The 14,706-nt window shown below is 35.3% G+C and overlaps 1 protein-coding gene across 1 annotated transcript in view; it reads right to left on the minus strand.

Moving 5' to 3' along the window:
- NRK (Nik related kinase) overlaps positions 1 to 14,706 on the minus strand; it is a 163,569-nt gene that overhangs the window by 65,122 nt on the left and 83,741 nt on the right. Inside the window, exons 5-9 of the mRNA XM_060138161.1 lie at positions 12,069 to 12,194; positions 8,890 to 9,000; positions 7,302 to 7,392; positions 4,531 to 4,661; positions 2,601 to 2,655 (exon numbers count right to left, since the gene is read on the minus strand). Of these exons, the coding sequence (XP_059994144.1) occupies positions 2,601 to 2,655; positions 4,531 to 4,661; positions 7,302 to 7,392; positions 8,890 to 9,000; positions 12,069 to 12,194 (514 nt within the window). The remainder of the gene's footprint in view (positions 1 to 2,600; positions 2,656 to 4,530; positions 4,662 to 7,301; positions 7,393 to 8,889; positions 9,001 to 12,068; positions 12,195 to 14,706) is intronic.

Here is a 14,706-nt window from a genome sequence, read left to right on the forward strand (position 1 = left end):
TTCCTATATTGTTTAATTTTAGGAATTCCAGTTAATGTCCCCTTCACCCCATATATCCTAATGTTGCCTAAATTTTCACCATTAGAAGCTCATTCCTTTGAAGTAGTAAATCTACTTTAAAAATACATATCTTGATAGATTAGAAACATTAAACTGGGTGTAGTTTGAATTATTTTAAATAACGTGGTTTAACACCTACAATATGTTGAGATCCAAAGGAATCTTCCGAATACTGAAGAAATGGATCTCCTGATGGGACAGGGGTAAAGACACACAGGTAAAGATTGATCTGGGGTGTAAGGGAAGGACACTACAAGGAATAGAAGTAGGACTATAAACAAGCATGTCTGATAGTATTACAAACAATCTCTACAACACCAAGGAGAATGCTAACACAGGAAAAGATACAGTTCTGATTAAGGTAAATTGGCTGGTGTAGATCCTTGACAAGGAAGGAGAGTTGGAGTAAACTGTCAATCCAGTCCTGCTTCTCCAGGCAACGATTCACTTTTCTATAAAAAACAAAGAAACTAAGAACTACACATATTCAATATTAATTGACCTATGATATTCCGGTGTTTGAATAACTACTAGTAATGTTCTGGCCTTGGTTTAAAGGACTGCACATCAAGTTTGAATTTCTATCCAGAATCCAAGGACTTAAAGTCCTGATGTGTCCTGATTCTCTCTCCTCTGAGAGTCCCTACAGCACCCTTTTAGTGAGAAGGTATTCTCTATTTCTTTTTACTTCCCTGGGAGAGACTCACCAAAGGCAGAAGGGGATTTTGTTATTTGGACCTCAGAGGTAATTATCACATAACTGTCACTTTGGAAGGCCATCCTTTCTGAGATGATAAATATCACAACCTGGGGGATTTCTGTATTTAAATTGATGACAGCCATTTCCATCCAAAATTAATACTCCAGGCAATAAAGGAGACTGGTGAAAGACAAATGTTTTAGCAGTATGGCTATTTCAAGTTGTTCATGACTAAAGTTGCACCATTCCAATGACTACTTATCCAGGCATGCTGGTCCTATTTTCTACTGTGAGTTAAGAATCTCCTGGTCCTCAGCTATCTTTTGCAAAAAGTTGCCATTTGTGTATTCTGTGAAGAAATCCCTCTCTGTATTTCTTCTGTGAGTTGCTCATTACGCCTCTTTTCTCCAATGATTTATTGTTTCAGAATAAAAAAGTGAAACCAAAAAAGGTGAATCAAAAAGTACAAATCTGCAAAATGTAGAAAGCTAGTCTTTTTGGAAAGACAATAAAAATAATATACTACTTGATGCAGTCATTCATCCTAACCAAATACATGCATCAATATTCATGAAATACAATATGTGTATTTAAAGAGAGCAAGAGAGGAGGAGGAAGAGGAAGAGTGGAGGAGCTCAATATAATTTAAGCATGTTTCATAAAGAGAAATAATCATGAGATAATGAGGAATAATATGTACCTTCCCAGTTTCATCTCAATTATATATATGTGGAGTAAACAATTTTTCCATCATTTAAAAACTCACCCAATATAGGTACTTTGTAGCTTTTTGGGCACTAGCAGAGACGCAGCAGTGACCTGATCTCCACATCTGGCTCAGCTTTAATCCAAGCCCGTTCTATGATATGTGATATTCCAAGGGACACCAGGAATTCTTAACAATTCTGTTACCACTATTTCTACTCCCATTAGCCTTGAAACACAGTGATAATATAGTAGATACTGTGCAGATGAAGCAGGTAGGGACATGGGAACCTACAAGATCTGCTTGGAGAGGGAGAAGCAAAGCAATTCCAACCCCTGCCCCCTGACACACACACACTCCAGGCACTTCTCTCACTTCTCATCAATACTAGGAATGTATTTATTATTTATATCCTTGGATTTAGGTATTGAGGACAACAAATATGCTCTGCTTATGGGGTCATACATTAGATGGTTATTAATCATTTATACACAAATTCACATTCTATTTTCACTTTCCTATCAGAAAACAGTGTCCTGAGAGAACAGAATGCTGACAGGTCATTTAAATGATGGGAAGGAGGGGGAAACAAGAGGAAATGAAGCCTTCTGAACAATTAGGGGCAATGAAGTGGCTGATAGGAGCAAGGAAGGCACCAATGATGAGCTAGACTGACTCCAAAGGAAAATAAAAAACTTACTTCTCAATGTTGTTGAGGATTGGCTCAATTAAAAGGAACTACTGGGGGATTTTCTCAACTGTCACAGTCTGAAGTAGTAGCAGGGTATAACTGTAAATGTTTGGGAACCTAAATATTCCACCAGTGAATATGTACTGAATGCCTTTATATTCTGTTTGGTTAGGACTATCAGGACCAAATGTTATTGAGGCTAAATTGAAACAACACTCAATCATCCTAAAATAAGATATCTTAAGAGAGAAAAATACAAACTCTTCTTATAGACATATCTGGCCATTCCGACTGCAGTGTTCGGTAAGCAGGAAAAGGCCACCATTTATAGTTTGGCACATAGTGTGGCACCTTTGTAGCCAGTACAAGCTAGCTAGTACAAGTGACAGATTTGTACAACATGTTTCCCTAACTTTGAACAAACAACAAATATTTTTACTCACGAGGAGCCCCTTCAGCCATTTCAATAGCAGTGATTCCCACGGACCACACATCACTCTGCAAAAGAAAAGATGATCAAAAAAATGTCACTTAAAAATGGGAAACTGATAGTATTTAGAATCTCAAAACAATCTTTGGCTGAGGGGAGATGTCAATGCTACAGCCATTTTATGGGTTTTCTATAATGGGGCTTCATTAGAGACTGATGTTATAGGAAGATCTTATTGACCCTGTGACCAGCCAGTACTACACTACACAACCAGTTGACATGGGATGGGATTCAATGTAAGGAAAATTCATCTTGGATGTATTGCTATTGTTACCTTAACTGAAATAACAGAAGGAATTTATTGTAAAGAAGTCCTATCACATACTACTAGCTGTAAAGAAGTTGGATCTTAGGTAAATGATTTAACTCTTTGTATCTCAATTTCACCTTATGTAGAGATGATAATGGTATACACATCATAGAACTAGTATAAGTATTAAATGAAATACTATATATAAGCACTTCAGCAGTGCCTTGAATATAGTATATTGAGGATAGAATTATTATAATTCTAGGAAATTATGTTCTAGGAGGCTCTAGGAAATGACCCTCACTACTATTAACTGTACTTTGTTTTTTAGAATGTGGAAAGGGCACAGGGCTAGAGGTGCACTGTTTGGCTTAATGACTCCTAAGCAAGTTAACTGAATTGTTAAAACACCTGTTTATAGATGTCTTAGCTTCAAAGGGTTGTTGTGATGGTTTAAGTTTTCTTTAAGTTACATGGGACTAAAAATTAAAGACATATAATTAAAATGGGTGAAAGTCCTTGGAAGACTGCCAAAAATTGTACAGCTATAAAACATTATTTTTTTTACAGCAAGCCACTTAAAGAACATTACACTTCCATTGTCTCCATAGCTCCTAATAGTACTGGGCTATAATAAGCTCTCATCAGGTCTGCTTGCAGATCAAGCAGGGGGCATTTAAGGGAAAGGGAAAAGAGATGAAACTTGAATTAATCAACTTCAAGTATTGAGTCCTAGGTTCCATACAACGAAACCACAATGAATTGTTTGGATGACTTATGATGTGGAGAGTGAGTGTGGTTTTTCCAGTCTATAGCAAATGGAGAGTTTTCTTTCCACACCAGCTTTTTGAAATGTGTACATAGATGTATATTGTCCAAATTGCAGCTTCAGTGGAAATTTTAATAAATAGCATGAATTGTTACTTAATTTGTCTATTCCACTGATTTTCTGTGGTTTGGAGGTGAACCATGCCAAGGATTTTCTCCATTACTCTGAGTAATCAAATTATTATTTTTTTCTCTCTGGAGCTAAGTTACTGTGGGGATTAATAATTGGCTTTACATTTATTCATTTTTAAGTTTACAAAGCACTCTGTCCCTGGAAGTTAAATTTCCATATAAAGCCACATAATATAATATTTTTACCAAGAAGTTGCAAGCAATATGAACTAAACATTCTTCCTCAAATATGGATAACTCCCAATGGTCTACTTTGTCTACATTCTTAGAAAATATTATTTTTATGCACATCATTAAACCACATATAGGAACAGTGTCTAGCATTTCTTATTAGAGTCTATGTGAAAGAAGCAACTGCCTGCTTTTTATAGGGAAATCAGCTTGATGCTTTGTGATGACCTAGAGGGGTAGGATAGGGAGGGTGGGAGGGAGGCTCAAGAGGGAGGTGATATGGGGATATATGTATACATATAGCTGATTCACTTTGTTGTACAGCAGAAACTAACACAACATTGTAAGCAATTATACTCCAATAAAGATATAAAAAAGAATACATTAAAAGAATCATAAAAAGGGAGCTGCCTGCTTTTTATTCTTTTATTTCATAAATTAAAATAAAAGTCAAAAGTCCTTTCCAAAATTTGATTCCTACTATCTGAATCCTTACACTTACTCTGTAATCATAGGAGCGTCTGGGGTCCTCGTCACAGTCAATCACCTCAGGTGCCATCCAGTATGGTGTCCCAATGAAGCTATTTCTCCTCCCATTAGTTCTGCTCACCTGGGCACTCACTCCAAAATCCACTGCAAAATTCATTTGTCAAAATAATTAATCAGTAACAAGAAGGTCAATAAATTATTGCTTTAACTTGGAAAGCCAATACAAAAGCCACAATGGATAACAGATTTTCATTCCAGCCCAGCAAACTTTACCATGAAGTCTACTCCAGGAACACTGGGAAATAGGCTTTTGCTGGTATTTATATTGGAAAGAGAATCAGCAGTGCTATTATAAATCTACAGTAGGTTTGGCTGAATGTTTACCATGAATATTAAAAATAAAGTTCCATCAGTACACCCTGAACCTCTGAAGTGATAACATATGTAGTATTTGGACCTGCCACCAAGCTGGAGGAAGACCAGCACTATAAGCAACATCTAAGAAATCTAAAACTTATTAGTACTTTACTAGGAAGTCTCATTTGTGATATTAGAAAGCCCTACCACATTGATAAAGAAAAAGGAATTTATGCTAAAATTTAGTTTAAGTTCTTCTACAGATCTTCTGAATCAGATGCAAATATTTACTGCAGTATCCATATCTTAGCTTAGACTATAAAAGGTCAGTCTTCTATTCATCTGTGGAATATATTATATGAAAATATTTAGTATGGTATCCTCAGAAACAGACAGAAAAAAGGCTAAAGTAGACTGGGGTTATTTAGTCCAGAAAAATAAGACAGGGATGAAAAATGAAGTAGATTTCCTAATTTAGAATGGTTTCCAGGAATCTAGAGGATGGCTAACAACCTTGACTGAAAAGTAGTTTAAAGAACTTGGGAAAGGAAAAGAAAATTTTTAAAGTTAAGAGTTTAAGGCAGTGTTAAAGGAAGGACTAAGAAGAACAATAACAACAAAATGTCCATAATATATGAAAATCATCATTGGGTGTTGCACGATCTCATTAGCTAGATATTTTATTGAGAATAGGTTACATCAGAGCTCAGCATTTTCACTATCCCTGAGGGCCAACATTAAGGGCCAAGAAATACCTATGAAGGCCATAAACTGATATATGACATTCAGAGAAGAAAATGAAAGGAGAAAAGACTGGAAGAAACAGTGATGAATGGAAGAAAAGGGAAAAAAGAAAAGCTGAAGTTAAAAGTAGAGATGAGACCCCAGCAGTGGCATCATTCACCTTTTCTTTAAAGACCTAGGTACCAGAATATGAGGATTATTGATCAATTGCAATTGCAACAGAATCACTGTCCAGTCTCTTTCCTTTCTGTTACTCCCTTTGGCTGTCATTGAGTTTGGTTTCTGCAACTTTCTCCTTATAACATGTTGTTTAAAAATATGCTGGGATCTAAGAAATCTAAAACCAAATGTATAAGGATTATGTATATAATAAGCCTGATTAAATTTTACTCTAGTGCTAAAAGGTCTCTCCTACAGAGTCAAGTACATGATCTTTAGTGCATGGACTTTGTGACAGGTTTTTCAGTGGCTTTTCACGTATTTACAATTTCTCTTCTGTGTTGCAAATGGTAGGGCTGGCCAGTAACTTGACCCAGATATATGGTAGTGCTGCCACATGTGAACAGAGTAGCTGTGTGACATACTATCTACCCTGCACACTTGAATGTGAGATCCAAATGACTCTCATGAATTTTAACACAGTGTCTTAAAATTCTGTTTCTAGCTTTGTAGCTTGTAGACACAAAATACACAGTACATTTTCTTGAAATTACTTTTCACTTATTTTAAGAACAATTATTGCCTCATGCTTCTTCCAGAAATATTCAGTGAAAAGCATTCTCAGTGAATGAACAAACTCTCTTCTTTGGTTATATTTATTTAGCAGAAAAATGGGAATGATTTTAAAGTCATGCTAGAGACATGGTAGGCAAGAATTGATATGATTAAAAAGTAATGCAGGGTTTGATACCAGTGATTTTATGTTCTATTGTATATATCAGTGAGGTCATCTGCCATTACATAGTACTGACATTATTCATATGGTATTATTTAAAAACAAATCAGCAATATTTATTTTAAACCTTAAAAGGTGCAATATATTGTCCCCTGTGTGCCTGTGAGACATTATGTGTAGTTTTTCAAATAAATTATGCCATTCTGAACCCTGGAATAGAAAGCCAGGAACTTTTTGGTATTTTGATTTCTAATTCTCAATTTGATTTGGATATTACTGGAGCATTATTTCTAACTGATATCAGTTCTTTAAATATTTGAGGGGAAATTCCAATGAAGCAATTTGTGCTTAAGTCATTTAAAAGTTCTTTGATTTTCTTTGGAAAATATGGCTCTGTGATGTGGAAGAATTGTCTTTTTGTTTAATCCTTGTCCATGGCGCAGAAACTTCCACATAGTAAATACTCAATTCAATTGTTAAAATAAATGTAATAGCTGAATCTATTAGAGGGTTAAGCAATGATCAAAATGTAAAACTCCTATTATACTTGAAAAGTTGTTTTTATCTACATGATTTCAGAGAAGCAGTTAAGTGCATCTTTCTCTTGTCCCAACCTCCCTTCCCAAACAAATTTTCAAACTTTGACTTGTTTTGCAGGCAGGGAAGACACGGCCTAAATAAGTAGAGGGGATTGTTAGTGACATGATAGAAAACACAGTAATCTTAAAGGATTTTTCTCTATTAAGATATTTTGGGCCTCACTTAAAGTATTACAAGAATAAACTTACCTAGTTTTACTTCAGCATTATGAGTCAGTAGCACATTCTGACCTTTGATGTCCCGGTGAATTACACGGTGTGCATGAAGATGAGCTAAGCCCTGCATATATATACATATATATATATATATATACACATTTATATTAAAAAGCAACATCAGTATATATTTTTCTCTTTTTCTGGTACTCTTCTTAGTATTTTTGAAAAAACTTTTGGTAAGAAAAATGGCCCAGATTTGCATTTTTCAGACAAAATTCTTTCTTTAGGCTGGAATTACTACAACCAGTTCCCAGACATACTACTTTTGGCTATAAGGAAAGGAAAATAAATCAGGACACCCATGAAAGAAACAAAACACCAAAAATTAATGTTTGTATACATTGGGCCATTTACCGTCCTTTCTAGCCTCCATTTTTCCAACGAACCATATGAGTAAAGACCTGGATATCTTAAATATCATAGCTCGCATTGTTTTACTCTATTCCTCATCCAACCATTTGTTTAGTCCAAAATATTTTCTAGTCAACCTTGTAGGCTGAGAATTTGGGGGAATATGGAAATTCATTTTAAAGCATTTGCCATTTGTATTGGCTTACCATGCTGTCTCCAGACCATTCACCACTAAAACTAACCCTTGACCTGGCTAACCCATGCCCTGGCTTCAGTGAGATTGCTCTAGATACGAACTGGGGATTAATAACAGAAGTAACAGTAAAAACAGCTAATATTTATTGGGTCCTTATTCTTGGCCAAGCACTTTGCTAAGTGCTTTACGTGGAGTAAATTACTAAGTCCTTATAGCAACCCTTTAAGGAAGGTGCTAATACCACCCCAAATTACAGATGAGGAAAATGAGATTTGGAGAAATTAAGTAATTGGCTCAAGGACACACAACTAATACATGATGAACCAGAATTTAAACTCAGTCCAGAGTTTGCACTCTTAATATTTACACTATTACCACAAGTGAATCCAATTAAGATGACAGGAAAGACATTCTAATCTTTTATCAGTGGTGCTGTTCAGTTCTGTTAATATCCTTCTTGGGTGACCCTAAGCACTTAAGACACAAAGAAAAATTTGAGTTTGGTAGATCAAGAAGATTGGCACTTTCATCCAATTTGTTGTTAAAAATAAGGAACGTTTTAAAAGTAAGCCATTATTCAGAGAGAATATCTGTCTGCAAAACAGTTTGTAGATGGTTTGGAGCCATTGAGTAAAACACTGACTTCTCAACTTATCTTAATCTCTAATGACAGTGCTATGCTTTTTTAAAAAAAAACTTTAAAAATCATAACAACATAATAAATACTCCAAGTTGTCATATCCCTGATCCACTGAACACTACAGTCTGACTTTGACAGAGCCATTAAAGGCCATGATTTGGAAGGACCTGGTTAGCCATCTGCTGGTGTACCTTAAAGTTTAAGGACATCATCTGAAAATCTGCTTTCTCTAAAGCCTTTTTCAGTATCCTGACCCAGAAGTTATGTTAAGAATTCTCAAATCATCCTCTATGAGCAGGTATAAGGTACATTGTATATATTACCACCAGGTTTTTTCAAGACCAGGGGAGAATGACTATATGAATGCTCACCTGGAGGATTTCTCGGCAGATATAAGCAATCCAATCTTCTTTCAAACTCTGATTTCTGGTCATTCTCACTACATCAGTGACTGAGCCTGCTGCACATAACTCCATCACCATCTGCAGGGAAGCCAGCAAAGTATCAAGGTTTAGGAAGTAATTCTCTGAAAATATCTGGAGAGTTTTAGTTCATATGGCTTGTATTTATATGCAATGTTTAGACACTAAGACATTGCAAAGACTGGCTCAATTGTCTGGTAGAATGAAAAAGAACTGGGAAAAAATCCAAAGATCTGTGGAGGGAGAGAAGGCAGGTACCACACCAGGGATTTTTAACCAGGACCTGGGATTTGAGCTAAGCCTTGAAGGATAGGTAGTGTTTGTATATGCTGAGAAAGAAAAACGTTCAGTTTATTGAAAACCGAATAAGACTTGCCTTTAGAAAGAAGCTTGTACAGGGGTAAGTCTGAGTGATGACTGGAGTAGAACAAAAAACACAGTTGAGGGAATAGTTTGCAGGTGGAGAAGCAGGATATGGAGGATCTCAAAACAATTTACACTTCAACATTAAGACTAGATTTTTTTAAATTGTTGTTTTATTTTCAAATTCTAGAATATTTTCCCCAAGAAACTGGCAAAATACAACTCCAAGGGGGAAACTCTCAGTTCCATTACTGTAGGGCATTTTTTTCCAAATAACTTTACTGCTAAAGAAAATCTATTTTAAGGTTAATACTTTGACAGTATCTCATTCAGATTTTACTTTATTAATAAATGCAATTTCTCAGGAAATTTATTTTTGCCACTAATGAATCAGGTGCCCAACTAGTAAATTTGCTTCCCTATATTAGCTAATTAGAGGGCTGACCAATGTGAAGGAGAATGTAACTATTATAATCAACTTCACAAACTTTAAGCACAGGTTTATGCATTAATGCCCATGTCAATACTACCTTGCCAGTAGAACAAGACATGCCTTTTTTTAAAATAAGTGTAGGTAAGTTAATTATTGCCATAGATGAAGGGAAGCAAAGGATAAACCCCAAATCATGAATATTCAAAAAGTCTACCTTATTTCCTTTTGGAATACTAAGATTTTCTTTTCAGAAAATTACTCCCTTATTTTATATTTGTTCACAATTGATATATCATGTGTTTTTTACCTGAGTATACTCTCCCAAAAAAGAAGAAAAGAAAAACAGCCTAACAAAATCAATAATACAGATAAACCCAAAAGGTTAATTTTCATGTCAACTATATCAAACAGGCACAACATATACACTGTGGTAATGGAAGAAAAGGGGCTCATTTTGAATCATGACAAACATGAATTAAAGCCATTCACTAAGATGAACATTGGAAAATCTTGCTAGTATTACCAGAGTCAGAAGAGATCTACTGTGAAAGGAATGCAAGGCATTCTCATTTTCCTGGCTTTGTAAGCACAGTGCCTGGCACATACATTTTATACATGGTAATTATTTAGTCATTTACTTCCTATGTGTTCTGATTAACATGGGAAAGAAAGTGTGAATGGTCCCATGAAAATTCTTACCTCAATAAATAACTTTTGCATGCAGTGCCTATTCATCCTTCAGATCTCAGTGCAAGAAAAAGTTTCTCAAGGAAGAGTTTCCCATTCCTTAACTTAGATTCCTTTGTTATTTGCCCACACAGAAGCATGTTATTTCCCTTCTTACAAATTATACATTTATTTGTGTGATTATTTGATTGATATTTGTCTTTGCAAGTAAACTTTAAGTTCCAGTGGGCCAGGGTCATGTCAATTCAGCTTACCATGGTATTCTCAGCATCTAGCAAAGCCTGGCAAGTCGATGGGTTTCGAATGAATAGATGTTGAATGACTAAACAAATTGAGCACTAAGAAACATATCTAATAAGTAGACCGCCATACTGTCAGGAGGAAAAAAACTTGTAAGTAAAAATATATTAAAAGACAAATTTTGTATGCCCCCACAAAAGAAAAATAAAAACAGTAGCCGCGAAAAATGTGCAGTGATATTTAATAAAATCTGAACTGGAATTGTCAGAGAATAGAGGATTTAGTTAACTGGACATTTGGGAGAAAATAGGGTTAAATCGAAGATCTCTAAATTTGAGGGTTCTCGAAGTGTGGTACCCAGACGAATAGCATCAACATCACCTGTAAACTTGTTAAAAAGTCCAAATTTGTGGACCCACACCCCAGACCAATTGAATCAGTAACTCTGTGGGTGGGGCCCAGCAATGTGTGTTTTATCAGGATCCCCATGAAATTCTGATGCAGGCTAAAGTTTGAGAACCACTGTTTCAATTCAATCCCTTGTTGAAAACCATTCTATGTCCACTATCCTGCTTCCGAAAGTTCACACATAAAATGTAACAGAATCTTTCTTTGGCTCTTGAAGATCCTGAAAAGTCTCAGTCATTATTTTTTTAAAAAATGCTGCTCTTGACTTGGACTAGAAATCGAAATGTAAGCAAGTGTACACCGACCCCAGATTATGTTCTAAATATTCCTTTTTAAATAAAGATATCGTTGATCAAAGCTCATTTTCCTGTGATTTGATTACGTCTCCTATAGGGGGAGGCAGCAACAATTCTGGTAACTGTAGCATGGGTCTCATTTAGCCTCTAAAATTTATACCTTCATTGATTTGTAATTCATGATGCTATAGGCATGAAGCCTAAGAAAAGGATGTCAACTAACCACTTAGAAAACAGTTTCTAGGAATTATGTTTAAACATAAGTGTATATACTTAGCAAACACTTAAATTGCATTCATATGCTCTTCCCAAATGTGAATTAGAATCTATATTTATCCAGTCATTATTCCCAGGTCCATCAGGTAGTCTCCTTAGCTATACCTTTAATTTACAAGTAAATGTAGTAACTACATAAAGTTAAAAGCAACAAAACTCTATTAAAAAATATGTTAGATATTTCCAGAGTTCGAGTCTTCTCCCATCCTACCCCTGAGCCCCTTGACAGGCACTTAATTTATTTTTCCATATTTTATCACTCCCATATCCAGGAATCAGAGCACTTTTTTTCCATACTACTTTGATCAGTTGAATGCTTAAGTTTTCCTGTAGGTGCACAAAAATGACATCTCAGCTTATGAAAGTTTATGCCCTCAAGTGAGACTTAGTCTTATGCAATAAGATCAAGGTAACTGAATACACACCCAAAGTTGATGTCTCTGGCCAGGGGGACTCAGCTTGAAAAATGCACCGTAGAAGGACACAATGTTCTTGTGGAAAGAGTACTTCTTCAAAAGGTTGAGTTCAGTCCTGAGATCTTCTTCTTCATCCTGTAGAATAAGAATAGACAATAAAATTCCGAAGCTATGCCACTCAATGACTATGGGATCCTAAACTATAGTAGATCAAAGAAGGAGAATCCTATGGCAACCCATTATATCCCACAGCAATTTATAATAAGATCTCAACTAGAATTGTCAGGATGGAGATCTGGGGTTAACTGGGAATTGGGGAGAAAATAAAGGTTAATTAAATATCTTTTAATTCAATGGTTCTTTAAGTGTGATCCCTGGACCAGCAGCAATGGCCACTGTGTAAAGTTTTCACTAACTGGAATCACCCAATTAAAGTGTAAAATTCAATGGTTTTTAGCATATTTACAAAATTATTCAACCATCACCACAATCAATTTTAGAACATTTTTATCACCCCAAGAGGAAACCCCATACCCTTTAGCTATCACCCCCAAATTCTGCCACACACATTCCAGCTTTAGGCAACCACAAATATATTTTCTATCTCTGTAGATTTATCTATCTTTAACATCTTATATAAATGAAAATCATACAGTATGTGAACTTTTGTGACTAGCTTTTTTTCCCCAGAATTCATCCATTTGTAATACATATCAGTATTTCATTCCTTTTCATTTACCATTCATCAACTGAAGGAGTTATTTCTACCCTTTGGCTCTTATGAATAATGCTGCTATGAGCATTCATATCAATTTTTTGTGTGGATATGTTTTCATTTCTCATTGGTATATACCTAGAAGTGAAATTGTTAGGTCAAATGGTAATGCTATATTTAACATTTTGTTGAAATGCCAAACTTTTCCACAGTGGCTACACCATTTTACATTCCCAGATCAATGATGGTTCTCATTTCTCTATACCCTCACCAACACTTATTATTTTCTGTTTTATTATAACCATCATAGTGGGTGGAAAGTTGTATCTCATTGTGGTTTTGATTTGTAATTCCCTAAAGACTGATGGTGTTAAGGATCATTTTATGGGCAGAGGCATGTCTAATAGAATATCTTTGCCCCTACTTTTAAATTGGGTTAATAGTCTTTTTATTATTGAACTGTAAGATTTATTTATATATTCTATATATAAGTACTTTATAAGTGTATGATTTGCAAATATTTCCTCCCATTCTGCATGTGCTCATTTCACTTTCTTGATAGTGCCTTCTGAGGGACAAAATTTTTAATTTTGATGAAGTCCAGTTTATCAATTTCTTATTTTGTTGATTGTACTTTTGGTGGCATATGTAAGGATCCATTGCAAATCCAAGGTCATGAAGATGAACTCCAATTTTTCTTCAAAACATTTTATAGGTTTAGCTCTTACATTTAGGATTTTTATCCATTTTGAGGTAATTTTCATATAAAGTAGGGGACTAACTTCATTCTTTTACATGTGGATATCCAGTTGACTCAGCATCATTTGTTGAAAAGACTAGTCTTTCCCTATGAATTGTCTTTTCACCCATGTCAAAAATTAGTTGACCACAGATATATGGAAATAGTTTTATTTCACTGATCTATGTATCTATCCTTATGCTTGCACCACACTGCCTTGATTAATTTGTGATTGACTGAAGTTTAAAGGTATTGGATTGATTTGTCCTATCTTTTTAAATGCTGAAATTCATTATTTTCCTAATCATTACAGTGGTAAATATGTAAAAAAATACTACCTATCTATCTAGAGAGATAAGTGGTCTGAATTTCTACTAGCTATAAATTTCATTTCATTGTAAATAAACAAAGCTCTCCTACAGCATCTATAAAACTTCAATTTAAACTTTTCAGGAATACTATTATTGTACAAAGTGAAATATATTTGTAGTATGTAAAAAAAGACTTATTTTTTAACATCTTTATTGGAGTATAATTGCTTTACAATGGTGTGTTAGTTTCTGCTTTATAACAAAGTGAATCAGTTATACATATACATATATCCCCATATCTCTTTCCTCTTCCGTCTCCCTCCCTCCCACCCTCCCTATCCCACCCCTCTAGGTAGTCACAAAGCACCGAGCTGATCTCTCTGTGCTATGCGGCTGCTTCCCACTAGCTATCTATTTTACATTTGGCAGTGTATAAATGTCCATGGCAATCTCTCACTTTGTGCCAGCTTACCCTTCCCCCTCCCCATATCCTCAAGTTCATTCTCTAGTAGGTCTGTGTCTTTGTTCCCGTCTTGCCCCTAGGTTCTTCATGACCATTTTTTTTGTTTGTTTCTTAGATTCTATATATATGTGTTAGCATACAGTAATTGCTTCTCTCTTTCTGATTTACTTCACTCTGTATGACAGACTCTAGGTCCATCCACCACACTACAAATAACTCAATTTCGTTTCTTTTTATGGCTGAGTAATATTCCATTGTATATATGTGCCACATCTTCGTTATCCATTCATCTGTTGATGGACACTTAGGTGGCTTCCATGTCCTGGATACTGTAAATAGAGCTGCAATGAACACTGTGGTCCATGACTCTTTTTGAATTATGGTTATCTCAGGGTATATGCCCAGTAGTGGGATGGCTG

Source organism: Lagenorhynchus albirostris, chromosome X (assembly GCF_949774975.1).
Source record: "Lagenorhynchus albirostris chromosome X, mLagAlb1.1, whole genome shotgun sequence".
Taxonomy (NCBI): Eukaryota; Metazoa; Chordata; class Mammalia; order Artiodactyla; family Delphinidae; genus Lagenorhynchus; species Lagenorhynchus albirostris.